At 44.3% G+C, this 26,238-nt stretch overlaps 1 protein-coding gene across 2 annotated transcripts; it reads left to right on the plus strand.

The window, feature by feature from the left end:
* Positions 1 to 10,465: 10,465 nt before the first annotated feature.
* ciao2a (cytosolic iron-sulfur assembly component 2A) lies at positions 10,466 to 25,758 on the plus strand. 2 transcript variants are annotated; one of them, XM_078241192.1, is made up of 5 exons: positions 10,466 to 10,650; positions 14,379 to 14,543; positions 20,680 to 20,729; positions 22,503 to 22,548; positions 25,469 to 25,758. In XM_078241192.1, the coding sequence occupies exons 1-5, from the start codon at positions 10,527 to 10,529 to the stop codon at positions 25,567 to 25,569; spliced, it is 486 nt and encodes a 161-aa protein (XP_078097318.1). In that variant the 5' UTR covers positions 10,466 to 10,526; the 3' UTR covers positions 25,570 to 25,758. The 2 variants fall into 2 exon arrangements, with proteins under 2 accessions (XP_078097318.1, XP_078097317.1); XM_078241191.1 differs by lacking the exon at positions 25,469 to 25,758 and adding an exon at positions 22,648 to 23,202.
* The last annotated feature ends 480 nt before the right edge of the window (positions 25,759 to 26,238 follow it).

Genomic DNA, 26,238 nt, shown 5'->3' on the forward strand with positions numbered 1-26,238 from the left:
CTGAAGGGAAAGCAGCGGGTACAACCAAACCTGCTGGGTGGGGGCGGGGCCTACATGACTAACAGCGGCTTCACCCAATCGGCTTACAGCCCAGGTGGCCCTCTTCCCCAGACTAGCCAATGGCTGTGAAAGGGGCGGGGCTTCCTTCACGTTCGGTTGAGTCGTAAACAAGCGCGGTTGTCTGAGTCAGACAAAAACAATCGATCCAGGTCTGGAGTCATCAGGATCTGACTGAGTCCAATCGGAGTTTGTGAACAGAATTCCCACTCACCTGAAGAAGGGGCTCAGAGCCTCGAAAGCTTGTGTGGCTTTTGCTACCAAATAAACCTGTTGGACTTTAACCTGGTGTTGTTAAACTTCTTACTGAGTCCAATCGGCCCATCCTATCTCTGCTGGCTGTCCACTCACATTGTCTGTACCTTTAAGACTTGATTAGCTGTAAAGACTCGCATTCCAATCATTATTCATGTAAATTGAGTTTGTGTCTTTGTGCCCTGTTTGTGATCAGAACTCCCACCCACCTGATGAAGGAACAGCCTGTTCCGAAAGCTAGTGGCTTTTGCTACCAAATAAACCTGTTGGACTTTAACCTGGCATTGTTAGACTTCTTACTGTGTTGGACAGTTGGGCAGGGGCTCAAAGGTGACGGGGAAAAGGCAGGAGAATGAGATTGAGAAAACATATCACCAAGAATGGCAGAGCAGACTCATAAGGCTGAATTTTACTGGTACATCCGCCCAAGGTTCGTACGATCCCGCTCGAGGTTAATGGAGAACGCTGTCCTCCTCCGAGGCTCGCCCGCTCCTGGAATCGGACCGGGTGTACTGGTAAAATTCCGGCCATAGAATCCCTACAGTGAAGAAGGAGGCCATTTGGCCCATGAAGTCTGCACCGACCACAATCCCATCCAGGCCCTATTCCTGTAACCCCACATATTTACTCTGCTAATCCCCTGACACTAAGGGGCAATTTAGCATGGCCAATTAACCTAACCCACACATCTTTGGAGTGTGGAAGGATACTGGAGCACCCGGAGGAAACCCACACAGACATGGGGAGAATGTGCAAATTCCACACAGATAGTGACTCGAGGCCAGAATTGAACCCAGGTCCCTGGCGCTGTGAGGCAGCAGTGCTAACCACTGCTACCGTGCTGAAATGGGCTAATTGTGCTCCTCTATCTTATGGCTTTTCTAGTTATCCAATTAGTCCTTGTTACTTATTTATCCCTTTTGGCTCATTGTACTAATATATAAGACCATAAGACATAGGAGCGGAAGTAAGGCCATTCGGCCCATCGAGTCCACTCCACCATTCAATCATGGTTGATTTCAACTCCATTTACCCGCTCTCTCCCCATAGCCCTTAATTCCTCGAGAAATCAAGAATTTATCAATTTGATAATATACAGGAAAGTGATGCAATGAAATGTAGAGTGGGAAACAAAGAAGCAGCAGGTATGAGAGAGAGTGCACCACAATAAAATTGGGTTCATTTATCAAGTGGTCCTGAGTGTCATTCTCCAAATACACAACAAAACCAGCAACAAGGATAACAGACATGTGCTTGCTAAACCAGCCGGAGGAAGAAGTTTAAACAAAGAAAAGTCAGATAAAGGGAAACTTTTCACATGCTGTTTGCAGAGAAAATTAGTTGGCTAGTGTGGACATGAGTTAAAGATACCCTGAAAACAGATTCTAGAGCTGGCCATAGTAAATGGCAGACTGAAGCTCAAGTTAATGCATCGTGTCAATAAGAAAACTGAGGTAGATGCTGGAAACGTTGCAAAATATACATACAGAAAACCTGCATGAGTAAAAATGACAGGGGTTTTCTGCATTGTTGAAACTTTTGAAGGAGCGATGGAGCTGTCAGTCTGAGTGATTATTTTATGCTGGTGAACAAAATAGATGAAGACATTATGGTGCCCACTTTCCTGACCGTGATGGGAGGAAAAACTTTGAATCTCCTCCGCAGTCTTGTGCACGTTAAAACCAGGCACTTTTTAGTTTTAATACAAGCAAATTGTGGTGATTGCAGAGATTCTATAAAATTAAATTCTATAAAAGAAACTAAGAGGAAGAGGAGTCAATCACACAATTGTTGCTTCAAACACTTGCAGAATTTGGAAACGTGCTCAATAATACCATTTGTGACAGACTTTTCTGTGGTCCACCAGTCTAGTTTACACTGTAACGCGGATGGACTTTCAAGATTGCCACTACCTGTCAGTTATCCGAACTGGTCGAAGGGGAATATTTTCTACTTTAAACAAGTAGACAACGCACCAGTCACTTTTCTCACGCAGGTGAGAAAACACACTTGGAACGATCCTGTGCTCTCAGGAGTGATGGACATGGTTTTCCAAAGAAATGACTTCAGGACTAAACACCCAGCCTGAAACTCAATTACTCCAGGAGAATCATAGAAATCATAGAAACCCTACAGTGCAGAAGGAGGCCATTCGGCCCATCGAGTCTGCACCGACCACAATCCCACCCAGGCCCTACCCCCACATATTTACCCGCTAATCCCTCTAACCTACGCATCTCAGGGGCAATTTTAACTTGGCCAATCAACCTAACCCGCACATCTTTGGACTGGAGCTGGCAGTTCAGTAAGAGTGTCTTCAATGGCCAGCTCGGAGTGATTCTTCTGCTACCATTGAGGAAATGCACGTTAGAGAAATTACATGAAGGCTACTGCATACAAATGAAGGAAATAGCAAGACGTTATGTCTGGTGGCCTGGGACTTGATGCTGAGATCAAGGAAAAAGCTAAAACATGTTCTTCCTGTGCAAAGGTAAGAAACCTGCCACCCTTTACACTGCTGCCTCCATCTTAGTGGCCTGAAGAGGCTTGGCAACTTGTGCATATGGATTTTGAAGAACCTTTTGAAGGACACATGTTTTTTAGTAACTGTTGACACTCGCACCAATGGCCAAAAGTCACTGAGATGACAACTACCTCATCTGAGAAAACCTCTGAGAAGCTGGGAGAAGTTTTTAATCGCTTTAGATTTCCAGAACAGCTGGTCAGTGACACTGGACCTCAATTTGTCTCGCAGGGAATTTGAGAACTTCCTACAAGAAAGCGATATTCAACACATTACATCCACACCATTCACCCCGCCACTAACGGATTAGCAGAACGCTTTGTCCAAACCACGAAACATGCTTTGTAAGCAACCAAAGAACAAGGATAGCTTATCCAACGCCGACTCTCACCAACATTCATAGATGCACCATAGAAAGCATTCTTTCTGGTTGTATCACAGCTTGATATGGCTCCTGCTCTGTCCAAATCCGCAAAAAACTACAAAGGGTCATGAATGTAGCCCAATCCATTACGCAAACCAGTTCCCATCCATTGACTCTGTCTACACTTTTCGCTGCCTCGGAAAAGCAGCCAGCATAATCAAGGACCCCATGCACCCCGGACATACTCTCTTCCACTTTCTTCTGTCGGGAAAACGATACCCAAGTCTGAGGTCACGTACCAACCGACTCAAGAACAGCTTCTTCGCTTCTGCCATCAGATTTTTGAATGGACCTACCTTGTATTAAGTTGATCTTTCTCTACACCCTAGCTATGACTGTAACACTGCATTCTGCACTCTCTTTTTTCCTTCTCTATGTATAGTATGCTTTGTATAATGCGCAAGAAACAGTACTGTTCACTTATACTAGTACACGTGACAATAATAAATCAAATCAAAGACAAGGTGTCTTGGCTCAGAATTACTCCTTGGGAGAAATGGGTTCCTACCACAGTTCTTGCACAAACTGGACCTGTCTCTCGCACTGTCCAGACCTCAAATCTAGAGCAGACATGCAGACCAGTTACTGGCTGAAAGAAGATCCACTAAAACTGGAGCCTGTTGAGAATTCAGGTTACTGCCATACCAAGTCAGGACTTTCCTGTGACCCCTACACCACTAGATACCATTGAGAAAGTCAATACCTCACCCTCTGTTCAGGTGCAAAGACAACCTCCAGTTTCCATTTCAACGCCGGTTAAACCAGCCATCACTGATGTGAAGATGAAAACGCCAGAGGTTCGGCGTCAGCCATTCCGAGAGCAACGACCTTGGACTGCCTGAGTTTACAGCAGTGACCAACCAATTGACTATTGTTCATGTTGAACTTGTTTTGGGTCCTTTCAAATTAAGGGGGCGAGAAAATATTATATTTTTGTCCCTTTTGGCTCAACTTAGACCATTGCTGTAATAATATATGCAAGAAAGCAATACGATGGAGAGTGTGAAACAGAGAAGCAGCAGGTATGAGAGAGAACACACCACAATAAAGTTACTTTCATTTAGCGAGTGTTCATGAGTGCCATTCTCCAAATACACAACAGTCCTCCTCCCCTTTCCTACATAGCTCTGTAATTTAGTTTCCCTTCAAGTATGTATTCAAATTCCTTTCTAAAGTTGCCATTGAATCTGCTTCTACCATCTTTACCGTCAGGGTGTTCCAGAAAAGCAACTTACTGTGTTTTCTTTCCTTGTTTTGCCAGGTGTGGTTCTTTTCCCAATTAACATTTCTATGTCCTCTGATTATCAATCCTGCTGCCACAAATAGTGCCTCTCTATTTATCAAATGCTTTTGGGCATCTCTAACTTTTATTTTACCTTTCTTACCCCAGTTTCTCACATAGTGATGAAGAACAATCCCATTTTCTCACATAACTGAAGCCCAGCATCCTGGCATGTAATTAGTTACTTCGTCTATCTACACTCCAGAATGAAGCCATTTGGCCCATCGAGTCTGCACTGATTCTCTGACAAAGGTTCCCATCCAGGCCTTCTCCCGTATCCCATGTATTTACCCTCTAATCCCCCTAACCTACACAGCTCTGGACACTAATGGGCATTTTAATCCACCTAACCTTTGAACTGTGGGAGGAAATCGGAGCACCCGGAGAAAACCCACACAAAACTTGGGAGCACATGCATACTCCGCACAATCACCCAAAGCTGGAATTGAACCCGGGTCCCAGGCACACTTTCTCTCCACAGACCTTCATCAACCAATATTTATCTACCAACTGCAATTCTGTAGGGCCTGTAATATAGGAATGTTTGCTTAGGTGCTCCACAGCAGTGTAATCAGAGAAAGAAAATTATCAACATCACCAGAATGGATTATCTGGCCACATATTGCATTATGGTTTGTGGGATCGTGCTGTGCACAAATTAGCTGCTCCGTTTCTTACATAACAACAGTGACAACACTTCATAAAGTATTCCATTGACTGTGAAGTTCTCTGGGTATTCCGAGATTGTGAAAGGCACTCCATATACGCAAATCTATTTTGTCTCTTTCAAGGAATAGTCAATGTGTTAGGTTCACTCCAAAATATTGATATTGGATATCAAAGAACAAAGAAAATTACAGCACAGGAATAGGCCCTTTGGCCCTCCAAGCCTGCACCGATCATACTGCCTAACTGAACTAAAACCCCCTACCCTTTCCAGGACCATATCTCTCTATTCCCATCCGATTCATATATTTGTCAAGAGGCCCTTTTGAAAGTTACTATCATATCTGCTTCCACTACCTCCCCCGGCAGTGAGTTCCAGGCACTCACCACCCTCTGTGTAAAAAACTTGCTTCATACATCTCCTTTAAACTTTGCCCCTCGCACCTTAAACCTATGCCCACTAGTAATTGACTCTTCCATCCTGGGAAAAACCTTCTGACTATCCACTCTGTCCACGCCCCTCATAATTTTGTAGACTTATATTAGGTCGCCCCTCAACCTCCGTCGTTCCAGTGAAAACAAATCAAGTTTCTCCAACCTCTCTTCATAGCTAATGCCCTCCATACCAGGCAACATCCTGGTAAATCTTTTCTGTACCCTCTCCAAAATCTCCACATCAAAGATCAAAGAAAATTACAGCACAGGAACAGGCTCTTCGGCCCTCCAAGCCTGCACCAACCATGCTGCCCGACTTAACTAAAGCCCCCTACCCTTCCAGGGACCACATCCCTCTATCCCCATCCTATTCACGTATTTGTCAAGATGCCCCTTAAAAGTCACTATTGTACCTGCTTCCACTACCTCCCCCGGCAACGAGTTCCAGGCACCCATTACTCTCTGTGTATAAAATCTGCCTCGTACATCTCCTTTAAACCTTGCCCCTTGCACCTTAAACCTATGCCCCCCAATAATTGACTCTTCCACCCTGGGAAAAAGCTTCTGACTATCCACTCTGTCCATGCCTCTCATAATCTTGTAAACTTCTATCAGGTCACCCCTTAACCTCCGTCAGTGAGAACAAACCAAGTTTCTCCAACCTCTCCTCATAGCTAATACCCTCCATACCAGGCAACATCCTGGTAAATCTTTTCTGTACCCTCTCCAAAGCCTCCACATCCTTCTAGTAGTGTGGCGACCAGAATTGAACACTATATTCCAAGTGCGGCCTCACTAAGGTTCTATAAAGCTGCAACATGACTTGCCAATTTTTTAACTCAATGCCCTGGCTGATGAAGGCAAGCATGCCATATGCCTTCTTGACTACCGCTTTCAGTGACCTATGTACCTGTACACCCAGATCCCTCTACCTATCAATACTCTTAAGGGTTTTGCCATTTACTGTATATTTCCCATCTGTATTAGACCTTCCAAAATGCATTACCTCACATTTGACTGGATTAAACTCCACCTGCCATCTCTCTGCCCAACTCTCCAACCGATCTATATCCCGCTGTATCCTCTGATGGTCCTCAGCGCTATCCACAATTCCACCAACCTTTGTGTCGTTCACAAACTTATTAATCAGACCAGTTACATTTTCCTCCAAATCATTTATATATATTACAAACAGCAAAGGTTCCAGCACTGATCCCTGAGGAACACCACTTGTCACATCCCTCCATTCAGAAATGCACCCTTCCACTGCTACCCTCTGTCTTCTATGACCGAGCCAGTTCTGTACCCATCTTGCCAGCTCACCCCTGATCCTGCACGACTTCACTTTCTGTACCAGTCTGCCATGAGGGACCTTGTCAAAGGCCTTACTGAAGTCCATGTAGACAACATCCACTGCCCTACCCTCATCAATCATCTTCGTCACTTCCTCGAAAAAAGTTAGTGAGACATGATCTCCCCTTCACAAAACCATGTTGCCTCCCGCTAATACATCCACTTATTTCCAAGTGGGAGTAAATCCTGTCTCGAAGAATCCTCTCCAATAATTTCCTGACCACTGACGTAAGGTGCACTGGCCTGTAATTATCTGGATTATCCTTGCTACCCGTCTTAAACAAAGGAAAACATTGGCTATTCTCCAATCCTCTGGGACCTCCCCTCTAGCCAGTGAAGATACAATGATTTCTCTCAAGGCCCCAGCAATTTCCTCCCTTGCTTCTCTCAGTATTTTAGGGTATAACCCATCAGGCCCTGGGGACTTGGCTACCTTAATGTTTCTCAAGAATCACAATACCTCCTCCTTTTTGATCTCAAAATGACCCAAACTATTTACACACCCTTCCCCAGACTCATCATCCACCAAGTCCTTCTCTTTGGTGAATACTGATGCAAAGTACTCATTTAATATCTCACCCATTTTGTCTGGCTCCACACATAGATTCCCTCCCCTGTCCTTGAGTGGGCCAACCCTCTCCCTGACTACCCTCTTGCTTTTTATATATGTATAAAAAGCCTTGGGATTCTCCTTAATCCTGCTGGCCAATGATTTTTCGTGACCTCTTTTAGTCCTCCTTACTCCTTGCTTAAGTTTCTTTCTACTTTCCTTGTATTCCACACTTGCTTCATGTGTTCCAACCTCCTAGCCTTGACAAATGCTTCTTTTTTCTCTTTGACCAGGCCCACAATATCTCTCATTATCCAAGGTTCCCAAAACTTGCCATACTTATCCTTCATCCTTACTGGAATGTGCCGGTCCTGAATTCCTATCAACTTACACTTGAAAGCCTCCCACATGCCAGATGTTGATTTGCCCTCAAACATCTGCCCCCAATCTACATTCTTCAATTCCTGCCTAATATTGTAATTAGCCTTCCCCCAATTTAGGACTCCACTTTTCTTTATCCATCAGTACCTTAAAGCTTACTGAATTGTGGTCACTGTTCCTGAACTGCTCCCCGACTGAAACATCGACCACCTGGCCAGGCTCATTCCCCAATACCAGATCCAGTATGGCCCCTTCCCTAGTTGGACTATCTCCATAATGTTTCAAGAAGGCCTCCTGGATGCTCCTTACAAACTCTGTCCCATCCATGCCCCTAGCACTAAGTGAGTCCCAGTCAATAGAGGGGAAGTTAAAATCTCCCACTACAACAATCCTGTTACTTTTACACCTTGCCAAAATCTGTCTACATATCTGTTCTTCTATCTCCCGCTGGCCGTTGGGAGGCCTATAGTAAACCCCCAACATTGTGATTACACCCTTCCTATTCCTGAGCTCTACCCATATTGCCTCGCTGTATGAACCCTTCCCCCTCTCCTTGCAATTCAACACACAGAAAGACATTCTTGGTAATAATTCCCTCCTATGTCACAGGCCGTGCATTGTTTTGTGCTATGGAGTATTTGATAATTTTGGTTTATACCCATCCCTCTAACTAGCAACTCAATCCCCAATCAAAAAATGTTCTGATTCAGCTTTTTTGCCTAACGTCAACCACTATTCTTGTTGGGGATTCTTCTGATTTATAGTCTTGCTTAACATTTCTTAGAATCATAGAATCCCTACAGTGCAGAAGGAGGCATTCTGGCTCAATGAGTCTGCACCGACTCTTACCAGGCCCTATCCTCCCAACCCCATGGATTTACCCCACTAATCCCCCTACCCTATATATCTTGGGACACTATGGGGCGATTTAGCATGGCCAATCAATCTGTTCTGTACATCTTTAGACTGTGGGAGAAAACTGGAGCACCCGGAGGAAACCCACACAGGCATGGGGAGAATGTGCAAACTCGACACAAACATTCACACGAGACCACAATTGATCCCAGGTCCCTGGCGCTGTGATGCAGCAGTGCTAACCACTATGCCACTGTAAGTTTGTGAACTTATTTTTATATTACCATCTTGTATCCCTTTGTCCGCATTTGTAATGGAAACTACTGATGTAAACATCACCCTGCAATTACGTCTGCTGCCAATGTTAGCTTTGCAGCTCTAAGGTGTAGGGTACAATTACAGGGTGACAACTTTCCCCAGGCAGTTTTCATGATAAATGTAGGCTAGAAGTCTCCATTGGGAAAGAACTTGACAGGAAGCATGTGCTGAGATTAAGAGAACAATACATTGGACAGAGTGGTAATTATTCAAAATTAAAATAAGAATCATACACGCACCCCGGACATTCTCTCTTCCACCTTCTTCCGTCAGGAAAAAGATATAAAAGTCGGAGGACACGTACCAACCGACTCAAGAACAGCTTCTTCCCTGCTGCCGTCAGACTTTTGAATGGGCCTACCTTGCATTAAGTTGATGTTTCTCTACACCCTAGCTATGACTGTAACACTACATTCTGCACTCTCCTTTCCTTCTCTATGAACGGTATGCTTTGTCTGTATAGTGCGCAAGAAACAATACTTTTCACTGTATGCTAATACATGTGACAATAATAAATCAAATCAAACAGTACAGAAAAGGCCCTTTGGCCCATCGAGTCTGCACCAACAATAACTACCACTAAAGGAGTGCTAATCCCCTTTTCCAGCACTTGTTCCATACTTTGAATGTTATGATATTTAAAGTGATCATCCAAATATTTTTTAAATGTTCTAAGATTGCGGACCACCATTACCTTCCAGATTCTCACACCCTCTGAGTGATTTTGTTTCTCAAAACCGGGTGGCATGGTGGTTAGCGCTGCTGCCTCACAGTGCCAGTGACTCGGGTTCGATTCCCGACTTGGGTCACTGTCTGGTGGAGTTTGCACATTCTCCCTGTGTCTGTGTGGGTTTCCTCCCACATTCTGAAAGATGTGCTGGTTAGGTGCATTGACCCAAACAGGTGCTGGACTGTGGCGACTAGGGGAATTTCACAGTAACTTCATTGCACTGTTAATGTAAGCCTTACTTGTGACTAATGAATAAACTTTTTTTACTTTGAATTGCCTGCCCCACGTGATTGACCCTCTGAACCAAGGGGAACAGCTGCTTCCTATTCATCCTGTCCAAATCCAAGAAGCTTTCCAACCTCCACTACCTTACCAGGCAGTGCACTCCAGATTCCCAACACCCTCTGAGTGAAAAAGTTTTTCCTCAAATCCCCTCTGAATCACCTGCCCCTTACCCTAAAACTATGCCCCCTCCCCACGTTAATATATTTATTAACTTGTATCTGTGATCATTAGCTGTTTGCTACTGTTTAAACCATCGAATACAACAAGCATACATTAATAGACATTGAAGAACTCCCAGGAATGTAAGTGAATTGTAACTCTTTCCTCTCTGTGCTCGATGTATCCAGCCTGGCAGACCCGGAAGTTTAGCTTGTATCAGTTTGAGAGCTGTTGCAGCGTAATGGCTGAAAGATGGAAATAGTCTCCGGGCTTGTGTCTTACGCCCTAGCAAAGTTCCTCTTTCTCTCGCGGCTCTCCAATAAAGAAGATGCGGAGAAAATCAAAAAAATGGAAGAGAAAGTTTTAGAAGTCTATGGTAAGGCTGCATGACTTAAATTGAGATTGTTGTAGTTCAGTGAAGAGGTCAAACTCATGAAGGAAACTTCAGCACACCCCATAAAAGCGTTACAGCCTTTACAAACCACCACAGCAGCCAGACTTGGTGCCTATGTCTGGCCCCCTAATCCCAAACGTTGTCCCAAGAGGATGGTTTTAAACATGATAGTTACTGTGTATACATACATGCATTTCCCATTCAAACTGTCTTCATTCCCAAGGCAGTAATATCTGTGTTGTTAAAATGCAGATGTGGGGAGACGATGGCCAATTATCGCTAGACTATTAATCCAGGAACTCAGTTAATGTTCAGGGGGACCCGGGTTGGAATCCTACCACGGCAGATGGTGGAATTTGAATTCAATAAAAAATATCTGGAATTAAGAATCTACCGATGACCATGAAACCATTGTCGATTATCAGGAAAAAACCCATCTGGTTCACTGATGTCCCTTTAGGGAAGGAAATCTGCCACCCTTACCTGGTCTGGCCAACATGTGACTCCAGAGGCACAACAATGTGGTTGACTTGCAGTTGCCCTCTGAAATGGCCGATGGCAACTAGGGTTGGGCAATAAATACTGGCCAGCCAGTGATGCCCATGTCCCTCGAATGAATAAAATGAACAAAAACAAAATACTGCGGATGCTGGAATCTGAAACAAAAACAGAAAATGCTAGAACATCTCAGTAGGTTTGAAAGCATTGTGGAGAGAGAATAGAGCTTACTTCCTAGAGCCAGCTTTCCACAGAGGCTTTCAAGTCTGCTGAGATTTTTCCAGCATTTTCTGTTTTTTTTGTGTGTGTAATATCTGTGTAGTAACTGTTCCCTATAATCGTGTGATTTTAAAAAATAATAATTTATTAGACCTGGCACTGGTACAAAGGCCAACATTTTATTGCCCATCCCTACAACTGTGTGGCTTGATAAGCCATTCAGAGGGCAATTACAAATCAGGCAGGTTGCTAATAACTTGCTATCACCTCTAAAAGTTATAAATTAACAAGCTTTGGATTCAGTCAGAGAAGTTGTCCTAAACTCAGTACCATTGATAAAATTGTTGTGCAGATTTTTGAGCGTGACAGACCTGAGTCATCCTGCTGGCTCTGTACTGTCCTGTAGGTCGGGCAAGTAAGGATTGTGATCAAGCTTGTAAGGACAAGTGTATGAAGTTCCATTCACTCCTATAGAATGCTAGCTATATTCCAACATCTGGAAACTGACTGTTCTGTCAACTTTACGAACATTGAAAAAAATAAAACTAGAGTTTCAAAGTTTCCAAGTTTCCCAATCTTTTCAGTGTTGCAAGGCACGGGTCAAAGGTGTGAAGGGCAGTGTGACTGTTTCCTGGAGATGGTCTCATTCTAATTACCTGAATGGACCTCAAATTGCTTTGCATCTGAAATACACAACGGTTTGCAGCAATGAAATGTCAATCTGTGTTGATCAGACTTTGTGCTGTAATTACCCTGTAAGATTTATTGATTTAATTCTCCTGGTCAAACCTCTGCAGATAATTAATGAACAATGGCAGTGCAGGAGACAGATAATTTCAAACGTTCAGTGCAGACATAATCCATGCCAGGCACTTCTACAAAATATGAATCATTGTGCATCCTTGGCTATACATTTTCTGAGGAGCCCCTGAAGCTTTGCGATGGTGGAGTGGGGGTGTAAACCGCCATAGAAGCTTCCAAAAAAGCTGCTTACATTTTGTTACCCCAACTTTGTGAAGTTTCAGAATCAGTTGAATATGCATTTGGTGGTGGTGGAGAGGTGGGTGCAGGGAGCAGAGAATGAGGTAAAAATGTACAGTCATTGTTATAAGTGCACTTCAGCCTCTCACTAAATCTTTCCATTTCTAAATTAAGCTAATCTGTTGGGGGACACAGTGGTTCTGCTGGTTGTTCATTGGCTTGTAATCTGTTATGTACATGCTCTACATGGCAGCTATTAAAGATGGTTGGCACATCTGATATCTATTTAATTTAAATATAATTGCCTTGGTGGTGCTGTGGCGCTATAGTAGGATGCCAATTTTCAAAGATCTGGGCTGGAACTCTCCAGTCTCATTCACTCCACGGCACCGTGGCCAGCGAGAACGGAGATTTGGGCCAAATCACCGTGCAGAATAGCAGAATGGGAGAATCGCAGCCGTGGGTGAGGTCAGAGAATCCCGATGCAGATCCTATTCCAACCAGTTGCTATTGTTTATGCAACAAAATTAATTACCAGACCATTTTAGAATGGAGTCAAGTGTCAATTGCATAGTGTGGACCGGGTGTCATCAGTCGGACAGATCCAGGTGGAGGTGAAGTTTCCCCTTCCCTGAAAAGTATTAGTGAACCTTAATCATCTTTATTTTATAAACCACCACATCTATTGAATTGAATTTTGTAATTTTCTAAGGTGGGATTTCAACTTTCAATCTTTGCGTGGTGAATCCACAACCATTACTGCCATGTTGCAGTGGGTGCTTTTCTATGCTGTGATTTCTCTTTGAGGGCAACATTGCTGAGAACATTAGTTGCTCATCTTTCTCTGTCCTGTCAGATTGGGTGTAATGTTTGGCTTAAGAATTGTGATTGCTCCAGTCATCTTCCAAATATCAGCCCAGGATCCGTTGTATTAAGTTACCTCCAAGTTCTACTTTCCCAGCCTTCCTATCTCCAAGCTATCTGAAATAGTCCTACCAGCATCACTAAAGTCCGCCACTCTGCATCAACAACTCCTGCAGACCACAGTGAAACTCTTAAGACCTTGACCTCATTTAAACCCCCTCAATTGCCTCACTGTACCTAACTTTTTCAAACTCTTATGTATTTCTCTGTATCCTTTTGTCCTGTGACTCTCACCTCTTGCGCCTCCCTCTCTTTGCTTCACCACTGGTTCAATTTTGTTCTACTATCTAGAATTCCCTCTGTCAATCCCACCCTCTTGCTATTTCTCTCTCTGTCTTCCAGAACTCTCAAAACCTGTCCGTTTGAGTGTGTCCTGGACTATCCCCTCTACCTGTTATTTTGTACTTTGTGTTTCATTTGGTTTTTCCTTGCAATGTTGTGACGCATGACAGAGAGAATAGATGAGGCTTTCCACTCTGCCAGGGAATGTTTTGAGAAGCTTTCATTCCGAGTAGACTGCAATGGGCGACACTGTGGCACAGTGGTTAGCACTGCTGCCTCACAGCACCAGGGACCTGGGTTCAAATCCAGTCTTGGGTCACTGTCTGTGCAGAATCTGCACGTTCTCCCCGTGTCTGCGTGGGTTTCCTCCGGATGCTCTGGTTTCCTCCCACACTCCACAGATGTGTAGGTTAGGTAGATTGGCCATGCTAAATTGCCCCTCAGTGTCCAAAGATATGTAGGCTAGGTGGATTAGCCATGGTAAATGTGTGGGGTTACAGGGAAAGGGATGGGGGGTGGAGGCTGGGTAAGATGTTCTTTCGGAGAGTTGGTGCAGACTTGGGCCGAATAGCCTCCTTCTGCACTGTAGGGATTCTATAGTTCTATGGAATCCACACCTTAATATTGTCTGTAACATAGCATTGCCCTTACTCCAAGAGCACAAGATATGGGCAATTTGTGCGTGATGGGGGCAGTATTGGAAAGATCTGAACCAGATCCTGTTGAGATTTAAATGGATTTTGTATCGGAGATTAGAGATGCTTTGGGAACAATTAACTTTCTCTAATGTCTTTCTCCAATGTCAGATATTATTCGTACAATTCGTGACCCAGAGAAGCCCAACTCTCTGGAAGAGTTGGAGGTGGTAGCTGAAGAATGTATCGAGGTGAAATCGTTAGGCGATGACGAGTATCTCATTATAATTCGTTTCACACCAACCGTACCTCACTGCTCGCTAGCAACACTGATCGGTGAGTGAAGAAAGAAAGAAGTTGCATTAACTCGACGCCTTTCATACTTTTAGGATGTCAAAAAGTGCTTTACGGTTAATATTGTAATGTAGGAAACACAGCAAGCTCCCACAAACAGCATTGCGATGATGATCATCTGTTTTGTTGAGAGACAAATATCTGGGTGAACTATTCTCTCTTCTTCCAAATAGTGCCACATGATCTTTCACATCCACCAGAGGTAGTAAATGGGGCATCAGTTTAACATCTCATCAAAAATACGACACCTCCAACAACGCAGCACTCCTTCAATGCTGTGCTGGGAGTGTCTGCCTGGATTCTGTGCTCTAATCTCTGGAGTAAGACTTGAACCCATAGCCTTCCGATTCAAAGACTCAAAAACTATCATTTAGTTACTTTTGATGCATTTGGGGACCAAAAGTGTAATGAGGCAATGGGCATGGGGCAGCACGGTGGTTGGCACTGCTGCCTAGAGGGCACAGCCTCAAAATAAAGGGGGGTCAGTTTACGACAGAGTTGAGGAGGAACTTCTTCTCTCAGAGGGTGGTGAATCTCTGGAATTCTCTGCCCACTGAAGTGGTGGAGGCTACCTCGTTGAATATGTTTAAATCACGGATAGATGGATTCCTGATCGGCAAGGGAATAAGGGGTTATGGGGATCAGGCGGGTAAGTGGAACTGATCCACTTCAGATCAGCCGTGAGCTTATTGAATGGCGGGGCAGGCTCGAGGGGCTAGATGGCCTACTCCTGCTCCTATTTCTTATGTTCTTATGCCTCACAGTGCCAGGGACCCAGATTCAATTCCTGGCTAGGGTCACTGTCTGTGTGGAGTTTGCATGTTCTCTCTGTGTCTGCATGAGTTTCCCCCGGGTGCTCCGGTTTCCTCCCACAGTCCGAAAGACGTGCTGGTTAGGTGCATTGTCCGTGCTAAATTCTCCCTCAGTGTTCCCGAACAGGCACCGGAGTGTGGCGACGAGGGGATTTTCACAGTAACTTCATTGCAGTGTTAATGTAAGCTGACTTGTGACACTCATCAATAAACTTTAAATATTCTCATTAATTCCTGACCACTCTGCCAAGAAATGTGTTTCAGAAGCTTTCATTCCTAGTGGACTGGAATCCACACCTTAATATTGCCTGTAACACAGCATTGCTCTTACACTGAAACCACAAGATAGGGTGAAATGGGTATTTGGTGTATGGCTGTGGGATGGAGAGAGGTTGTAATCAACTGCTCTTAGGTATTTCCTATTCATAGAATCATCGAAACCCTACAGTGCAGAAAGAGGCCATTCGGCCCATCGAGTCTGCACCGACCACAATCCCACCCAGGCTCTACCCCCATATCGCTACATATTTTACCCACTAATCCCTCTAACCTACGCATCTCAGGACACTAAGGGGCAATTTTTAGCATGGCCAATCAACCTAACCTGCACATCTTTGGACTGTGGGAGGGAACTCCGGAGCACCCAGAGGAAACCCACGCAGACACGAGGAGAATGTGCAAACTCCGCACAGACAGTGACCCAAGCCGGGAATCGAACCTGGGTCCCTGGAGCTGTGAAGCAGCAGTGCTAACTAGCCACTGTGCCACGGTGGCGCCCAGTGTCGATTCTTAGAGCAACATGAACCTTGTCCAGTCAACTGGCTGCCCCTCCAGCCTCTACCATTTATCTTTTCTGAATGACATCGATATGATGAGGAGAAGGGAGAAGGAATACAGAACCTCCCACTCAATGACGAATCTTATCTGGAGCAAAACACCGTACCCATCAGAGGCTGCAGCTTTACAAACAAATCTATCTGCCGCGCCTCTCTGCTCCTTGAACAGCACAGATTAGGGCTGTAATGGGAGGGGGTCACAAAGTAAAATTTGAAAGCTCCATTTATCCTGCCCCTTCGCGTTTATCAGAGCTCAGCACCATTTGCACATGTCTGCTTTTTATACATTTCCTGATGGCAAGTTTGGATTTGTCATTTATCTCTCTCTTGGTGTGCGACGTTACCCGTCTGTCACTCGTCCAAATACTACAAACTCTCTACAGTCTCCCTAATGCACCGCGCCCAGCCCACGATAAAGGCGGGGGGGGGGCGGTGGGGGAAAGAGTTAGAGAATATCCTGTGCCACGAGTTGTTGCAATAATATTGCAGAGAAATTTGACTTGATCTCAAATTGGAAATAAAAGTTAAAGTTTATTTATTAGTCACAAGTAAGGCTTACATTAACACTGCAATGAAGTTACTGTGTAATTCCCCTAGTCGCCGCAGTCCGGCGCCTGTTCGGGTCAAAGCACCTAACCAGCATGTCTTTCAGAATGTGGGAGGAAACCGGAGCACCCGGAGGAAAACCCACGCAGACAGGGGGAGAACGTGCAGACTCCACACAGACAGTGACCCAAGCCAGGAATCGAACCGGGGTCCCTGGCATTCTGAGGCAGCAGTGCTAACCACTGTGCCACCGTGCCGCTAGGTGAAGTGTTGCAGTGATGCCTTCAGTAAGAGATATTTCTACTGCGTTGGAAGACCATGTGAATGTCTGCTCGCAATAACAATGTTTTGGGTCCTCATGTCAGGGGCTGCTATTTAATTTTCCTCTCGGTGCCACCCCCATCCCCCCACCCCATTCCTTGCAAACTTCCTGCTGTCACCACGGTTACATGCTGGTCAGTTCTAAAATTCCACCAGAGCTTGCCTTGACGGCGGATGGTTCTCTTCAGTCCTGCAATGAGAACAAGAGGGATACTCTTTAAATGCTTTGCAGTATTAACACCAGGTCATTGTTGCTGAGTTTTGAGAGGGAGATGAAAGCCTCCCACAGCTGTTGTATTATTTTTACAAGTTTCTGACCTTCAAATAGAATTAACCTCCCAATGACTTGGTGCTCGGAGCTGTCACTCTTCGATAAACAAAATGGGAGTCTAGTTCCTGAGCATTGTGCTTCCTGTTTCGTCCTTGAAGCAGGTTATGACCTATGCTAAACATTTAAAAGTAATTGTATTTGAGGGTTAAAGGGTTGAAGGTCAAAGGGCATTGAATCAAGTTTCTTGTCAGGAGTTGAAAGCACTTTCACACAGTTGACCATTGGAGCTTTTTTCTTCGCTAAATAATCTATTGACAGAATTAATTACTTGTTGCACAAGGCATGGGAAAAAGTTGGACATGGGAGAGCGCTAACCTCATCTACTCCCATTTGGTGAAACCCTTTTGAAAAAGTGATGAGGGTGAAAGAAGGTAGTTTGACACAGTGGTTTAAAAAGCTGCACTTTGACCTCTGGGGCTTGGCTTGGATCCAATGCAGATTTAGAGCATCAAGTCTCCACACTGCCAGGGATTTGATTTTGTTATTGTCACATGTATTAGTATACAGTGAAAAGTATTGTTTCTTGCACGCTATACAGGCAAAACATACCGTTCATAGGGGAGGAGAGGGTGCAGGATATAGTGTTACAGTCATAGCTAGGGTATAGAGAAAGATCAACTTAATATAAGGTAGGTCCATTCAAAAGTCTGATAGCAGCAGGGAAGAAGCTGTTCTTGAGTCGGTTGGTACTTGACTTCAGAATTTTGTATCTTTTTCCCAACAGAAGAAGGTGGAAGAGAGAATGTCCAGGGTTCGTGGGGTCCTTGATTATGCTGGCTGCTTTTGTGAGGCAGTGGGAAGTGTAGACGGAATCAATGGATGAGAGACTGGCTTCTGTGATGGACTGGGCAACGTTCACAAGCCCTTGTAGTTTCTTGCGGTCTTGATCAGAGTGGGAGCCATACCAAGCGATGATACATCCAGAAAGGATAATTTCTATGGTGCATCTGTAAAAGTAGGTGAGAGTCGTAGCTGACATGCCAAATTTCCTTCGCCTCCTGAGAAAGTAGAGGCGTTGGTGGGCTTTCTTAATTATAGTGTCAGCGTGGAGGGACCAGGACAGGTTGTTGGTGATCTGGACACCTAGAAACTTGAAGCTCTCGACCATTTCCACTTCGTCCCCATTGATGTAGACAGGGACATGTCCTCCACTATATTTACAACGGCCCTTGGTGAAATGGGTTTGGGGAGTCTTTGCCTATCCTGTTTTTGGCTCATGCCCAGAGCATAACTGTTCCAACAACATTAGTCTAATCAAATTGTGAGAATTGGCAAATTAGAGCATTATATTCGTATGATCTTCTGTGGATGGGGGTTAGAGTGTGTTAATGGGGCACAGTAGGAGGAACTCTACCCCCAGCTGGGAGTGCAGGATGGAGAATTAGGACTGCGGTACTTTTTTTTAAAGCCCTAACCCCCTTTGTCTGGTGCTTTCCAACTGGGAATGCAGCACCTGAAACCGAGCTCCCACACTGATCCTGTATTCTACCCGTCTTGGAATCGCTTGGTCATAACATTGGTGCATAAAATTAGAAAAACACTTCATTTCTCAGCACTGATACCCTTTGGCTTGATAGGTATTGTTTTAAAATGGAAGATTTTGTTTCCTTCACTGTCCTGTTTAAGCTTCACATGCAGGGCTCACTGCAGTGATCCCTACTCCTGTCGGTAGCAATGAGGAAAGAACTTGCAATTGTTTCATACCTTTCACAACCACAGGATGCCCTAACGGGCTTTACAGATTATGGAGGCGTTTACAAATACAATCCTTGTTGTAATTCAGGGAAACTTGGCAGCCAGTGTTGTGCACAGCAAGACCCTACAAACATCAATGGGATAAATGGCCAGATAATTTGTTTAATTAATGTTTGTTAATGGATAAATATTGGCTAGGATACTTGAGAGAACTCCCCTGTTCTTCTTCAAGTGCTGCTGTGGGATCTTTTACATTCACCTAGGGGGTAGCTGGGGCCTCAATTTAATGTCACATCTGAAAGACAGCATCTCTGACTATGCAGCACTCCCTCAGTGTTGCACTGGGAATAGCATGTAGACTATGTACTGTCATGTGAGTGTACCTTTAAGAAAGGTTTTTTTTAAAAATCATGCAGCTTACAGCTTCAGCGATGTCATTGGGGGTGGAGCTAAGGCGATAGGGTTTTTCTTTTCCTTTGGGCTTTCAGTTTTGTGCACCAATGTTATGACCAAGCGATTCCAAGGCGGGTAGAATACAGGTTCAGTGTGGGAGCTCGGTTTCAGGTGCTGCATTCCCAGTTGGAATGTTCTTCTCTTTGTTTGGTTTTGAAACTATTATCAGTTCGCTGAAGGAGGGACTTATTGCCATCCTGCCTTAAGGAAGCTGTATTTTGGGAAACAGATTCGACTACAACCTCTTCTGAGTTTCTTCACAAGGGATTGTCAGCATTCAGCCCAGGAGGTGGGATTCACGTAACGAGTGGGCATTAACCTATGCTGTATTGTACTTATTTGGAGGGTTTTGTGCATTGGAAGTTGGCTTTGGTTGGAACACATTAGAGATATTCCTTAAGAGTCATTCATTATCGTGGTTGTTGTGTTTCTTGTTTGTAATTGTTAAAAGTTCTTGCTAATTGTCTTATGATACATGTCAACAATATTCTTAATTAAACTTTGTTTTTGATAAAAGCTCCCCGTGGGTCAGTTGAATCACACCTGGAGTGAAACCTGTCATGCTCATCCTAGCCAAATTCAACGTAAAAACATTACAGGTCAGGCAAGCTTCATACAACACCTTGAAGTATCCGACCTGACTTATAACAGTGCCTATACCTCTGGATGAGGGAGCTCTCAATGAAAGGGATTTTAAGTTGAGAAATTACCAAAGGCAATGATGGCATCTCCCTCATGGCTCCTTGTACCTATTCAGGGAGTAGCTGAGCCAAATAAAAGGACTGTTGCAGTTTAATCCTGGGTCTGTGTTGAGTTGGGCAGCACAGTTGGCTTCAGACAAGCTGAGCTAAGGAGAGGGGAGCGTTTCCACTGTGATCACTGTCACCGCTGAAAGTGCATGGCAGTTCTACAGGTGAGAGTAGGGTCAGGCTTTGTCTCTTGTCCAGACGCAGCCTGCCAACAGAGGGCAGATATCAACCAATGCCCTTGAAACTAAGCAGCCATTGTCTTCAAAATAGTATGGGAGAGGATTGGTAAGGAGAAGAAATATAAATGGCTGTGAAAGGTATTAGTGAGAACATATTTTATGCAAAGGTTTATGGGTTTTTTCTTAATGTTTGTAGGTCTCTGTCTACGAGTCAAGTTGCAAAGATGCTTACCGTTCAAACATAAGGTAAGGAAAAATGTTTTGCTTCATCCCTTCACTTTCTATCAAGATGGACCCTGACATTTTGTTTTGATGACAGCCTTTCTTCGCATTCCCCGATAACTTTCCAAAAAATAAACACCGGGCCTGGCTTCAACATTCCATATGTGATGAAGAATATCTTATTAATGAGGAATCCTCCACCCCTACAAGTACATGACCAGCAGGACACGAGACCAGCAGGACACGAGACCAGCAGGACACGAGACCAGCAGGACACGAGAACACCATCACCTGCAAGTTCCCCTCCAATGCGCACCATATTGACTTGTAGCTAGGACGGCACAGTGGCACACTGGTTAGCACTGCTGCCTCACAGTGCCAGGGGCCCAGCTTCGATTCTGGCCTCGGGTGACTGTGTGGCATTTGCACATTCTCCGTGTCTGTGTTTGTTTCCTCTGGGTGGTCAGGTTTTCTCCAAAGATGTGTAGGTTAGGTGGATTAGCCGTGGTAAATGTGCTGGGCTACAGGGATAGGGTGGAGGGCAGGGCCTGGGTGGGATGCTCTTTTGGAGAATCGGTGCAGACTCGAGGCCGAATGGCCTGTTTCTGTAGTGTAGGCACTTCCACTGCATTCTGAGGCTGGGTGTTCCAAAGTCCCTCTTAGAGAAAAAAAATCCTCCTCATCTCTGTCATAAAAAGGCAACTCCTAATTTTGAAACAGTGCTCCCCCTGGTTCTGGACTCACCCATAAGAGGAAGCATCTTCTCATCCACCTTGTCCAGACCATTCAGGATCTTATATACTTCAATCATGTCAGTCCTCACTCTTCTAATCTCCAGTGGAAATGAGCCCAGCTTGTCCAACCTTCCCTCATAAGACGACCCATTCATTCCAGGCATCAATCTAGTAAATCTCCTCTGAACCACCTCCAATACATCTACATCCATCCTTAAATAAGGAGACTAAGAATACTGCACACAGTATTTGAGATGTGGTCTCACCAATCCCTGTATAACTGAAGCATAACATCTTTATTTTGATGTTCAATTCCTCTTGGAATAAAGGATAGCTTTCCATTAGACTTCTTGATTATAGTCCAAAGATGTGCAGGTTAGGTTGATTGGCTGTGCTAAATTGCCCCTTAGTGTCAGGGGGATTAGCACACATAGGGTTACGGGGATAGGGCCTGGGTGGGATTGTTGTCGGTGCTCGATGGGCTGAATGGCCTCTTTTTGCACTGTAGGGATTCTATATGCTGTACTACATACTAACGTTCTGTGACTCCTGCACCTAGGTCCCTCTGCACCTCTGAATTCTGCAGCCATTTTCCATTTAAGTAACACTTTTTTTTATTCTTCCTGCTAAAGTGAAGAACTTCACATTTGCTCACGTCTGCCAGATATTTGCCAATCACAGACCCAATTATATCTTTGTTTTCTGCCAGTCAGACAACCTTCAATCCAGACTAATATGCCATCCCCTCCACCACGAGCTTTTATTTTCCACAATAGCCTTTGATGTGACGCCTTATTAATTGCCCTTTTGGAAATCCAGTACAGCAAATCTACAAGCTCCCCTCTGTCCACAGCACGTGTTACTCCTTTAAAGGACTCTGGTCAATCGCTGCAATCTGATAGAAACTATGGCCAGAGATCATCGTTAGCACTGTTAGACCAAATGATTTTAGCTTCTCAAACATTTATCCCCATAGATATTGTCTTTTTTTTGTTTAAACAAAGTTCTGTCACCGTATATAAAGAAATCGAAAAAAATAAATTTGACATTTGTAACTTTACAGTTGGAAATCTACATCTCGGAAGGGTCACATTCTACTGAAGAAGATAGTAAGTATGTTTTAAGCAAATTCTGTATATAAATGCCAATAATTTTCTTGCTACACAATGCCTTCCTCACTCGTATTTCAATTCCCCTTTTTATCATAGAACCCCTACATTGCAGAAGAAGGCCATTTGGCCCATCGAGCCTGCACCGACTATCTGACAGAGTATCCTACTCAGGCCCCAATCCCCGTAACCCCATGTATTTACCCCGCAAATCCTCCCAACCTACACATCTTGGGACACTCGGGGGATATTTAGCATGGCCAATCCACCTAACCTGCGCACCTTTGGACTTTGGGAGGAAACTGGAGCGCCCAAAGGAAACCCATGCAGACACGGGGAGAATGTGCAGACTCCACACAGACAGTCAACCAAGCCGGGAATCTAAACCCGGTTCCTGGCGCTGTAAGGCAGCAGTGCTAACCACTGTGCCACCGTGTCTCCTTATGGCAATTCAATGTCCATGTATTACCCATAGAACATATTTAACTATCGATAAATTCATGAAGCAGCAAACTAAGTAGACTGAAATGGTTGCAATGTAGAAAATTGTCTCGGAATATTGTATCTGGGGAATGTGTAGTGATGTTGAGCATCCAACAGTTAAGGCATTGTTCCTCTATCCTATATTTTTAAATGAATATGGCTAACAATAGGCTTTGGATTTTAGCAACAGCACATAGAAATCATAGAAACCCTACAGAACAGAAAGAGGCCATCTGGCCCATCGAGTCTGCACCGACCACAATCCCACCCAAGCCCTACCCCCATATCCCTACATATTTACCCACTAATCCCTCTAACCTACGCATCTCAGGACACTACGGGGCAATTTTAGCATGGCCAATCAACCTAACCCGCACATCTTTGGACTGTGGAAGGAAACTGGGGCACCCGGAGGAAACCCACGCAGACACGAGGAGAATGTGCAAACTCCACACATGGCCATTCGACCCCTCAGACCTGCTCAAATTAGATTAGATCCAATTTCATAATTTGCACCTCAACTCCATTTACTTCCCTTAGCTCCATAAACCTGGACGCTCTCACCCTTACCTTATCTCAGCCTTTAACTCTTTCCAGCATTCACTGAATTTTGGGGGAGTGTTTCAAATTTCTCCTGTTTTTAAAGGTGAAAAAAGTCCTCTCTGATATCCCTCCAAAATGACTGGCGCCTCATTTTAAGATTATGTTCCCTTGCTCTCGATTTCCACATTAGAAGGAAATAGTTTCTCCCTATCCATCCGATCAAATGTTTTTAATGTTTTGAGCACCTTGATCAGGTCACCACTCAATGTCCTATGCTCAAGGGAACACGAGCTATGTTTACGCATGTGTCTTCATAATTCCACCCTCCTAAACTGGGTAAAATTTATGTGAAACATTGCACCAGGGTCAATGTATCCCTTCCTGAGGTGCAGTGCCCAAAACTGAATGGCCTACTTCAGATGGACCATAAGACATAGGAGCAGAATTAGGCCACTCGGCCCATCGAGTCTGCTCCGCCATTCAATCATGACTGATATTTTTCTCATCCCCATTCTCCTGCCTTTTCCCCATAACCCCTGATCCCTTTATCAATCAAGAACCTATCGATCTCTGTCTTAAAGACACTCAATGACCTGGCCTCCACAGCCTTCTGCGGCAAAGAGTTCCACAGATTCACCACTCTCTGGCTGAAGAAATTCCTCCTCATCTCTGTTTTAAAGGATCGTCCCTTTAGCCTGAGGTTGTGCCCTTTGGTTCTAGTTTTTCCTACTAGTGGAAACATCCACTTCACATCCACTCTATCCAGGCCTCGCAGTATCCTGTAAGTTGCAATAAGATCCGACCTCATCCTTCTAAACTCCAATGAGTACAGACCCAGAGTCCTCCACCGTTCATCATACGACAAGCTCTTCATTCCAGGGATCATTCTTGGGGTCTGATCCAAGCTGTGTACAACTGCAGCAGCATTCCTTCCCCTTTTTATTCTGGTCCCAGAACAAATTGCAGCTAAACTTACTTTTCATTTTAGTCTGCAAGAGTGGCTGGTGTGGGGAAGCAAGAATCCCCCAGGGGTGTGGCAGGGAGGCAGGACAGTTGTAGGCCTTCGCAGCATGTTGTTGTAGATTAAAGGGAAGCTTTCGGCACATTGTGTGCCCTTTCTGAGCTGGCAGTGCTCGATGTTGAGCAAACTTTGGGGATGATTTGGTGAGAGGGAGCGTGGATTCAATTATCCAGCACTGGCATCTCTTCACCTGATGGGGTGAAACATTCCCCCCAAGCAAATAACATTTCTTTCATGTGGCTTTAGGAGCAGAAGCTGTCATCACAGTTTTAATGTCAAGTTCTCCCACCAATCCCTATTGGAGAGCAGGTCTAACTCCTGGATATCTACCTGTTAGATTCAAGAATTCACTGATAATTTGTAGGTCTTGAACAGGTTTAATAGGAGTTCATTCAAGATGTATACCAGCTTCTCGGTCTTGCTCACCTTCTCTCTCTCACACGAGATGTCACCAGTCTCTCTCCTTTCTATTGTTCTTACACAGCATTATTATTCATTACTCCAGAGAACACCCCGTTTACAGTCATTGGTTAATTAAACACCTCACGTAAGGTGGTCAACACTGATTAGTCCGGACCTCTGATCGTGCATTGTGCACGAGTTAGTGGTATTGTGCCAAGGTTAGCTGAATCACACACTGGGTACGTGATTCCAACATATGTGAAGCTTTCAGCCTGGTTTATCCCATGTGAAACATGAAGCTTCTGTAGGGTTTATCCCGTGTGAAAATGTTAATAAAAATGTAAAATAAAACAGTGGCTTCCCACATCCCTCCCCGGACCCTTTGCAACTAAATAAATTTGCTACAAACCACTCTTGTGCAATGTTGCATTATACATTAATAAGGCTCCTTTTGTTCCATTTTTACTTTAGTTAACAAGCAGATCAATGATAAGGAGCGAGTGGCAGCAGCAATGGAGAATCCAAATTTACGGGAGATTGTGGAACAGTGTGTTCTGGAAGCTGATGATTGAATTCTACTTACTGGCCACGCAGGAAAAAGACTCTTGCTCTCATCCTGCACTTTGCAAGATCTGGCAACCTAAGGATGGCCTGCAGTTGGCCTCTTTCTCTTTCTTTACACATGCTACAGACTTTAATGTTTTGGCAATCATTTAAGAAACACTTTCTTTTTTTGTAACATGCATACAAATTGAGTAATTTCCGATGTAATGGTTAGTTTTTTTTTGGGAACATCACTCGGAGCATGAGGGCTCTCGGAAATACTTGAAGGTTGAAGCATGTAAAATAAGTGGAATCAGGCAAACAGAATATTACTCCAATGCAAATTGATAAGGAGCGTTTAATGTTTCATTCCTATTCAATCATTAAGTAGAATTTTAAAGAACAAAATATTAGGTGGGAACACTAAAGGGTAACAACCATTGTCGTGATCTCAACATTTGGAAAAGAAACCTTTGGTTCCCATGCATCCCATTTTGCCTCGAACCAAAACATTTGGTTTGTCCTGGACTTGGACATTATTGACAAGGTGACGCAGAGTTGGAGGGATTCAGTTTGGATTTTACCATCATCTTTATAAACTGCTTGTCTCCTGAGGGGAAAGCCCAAGTTTAGGGCAAGTACCTGGCCATCTGTGTGTCAACAAAGACTTCTAAAGTCACAGAAGGGGAAATAAGTGA

The sequence above is a fragment of the Mustelus asterias genome, chromosome 24 (assembly GCF_964213995.1).
Source record: "Mustelus asterias chromosome 24, sMusAst1.hap1.1, whole genome shotgun sequence".
In the NCBI taxonomy this organism is placed as follows: Eukaryota; Metazoa; Chordata; class Chondrichthyes; order Carcharhiniformes; family Triakidae; genus Mustelus; species Mustelus asterias.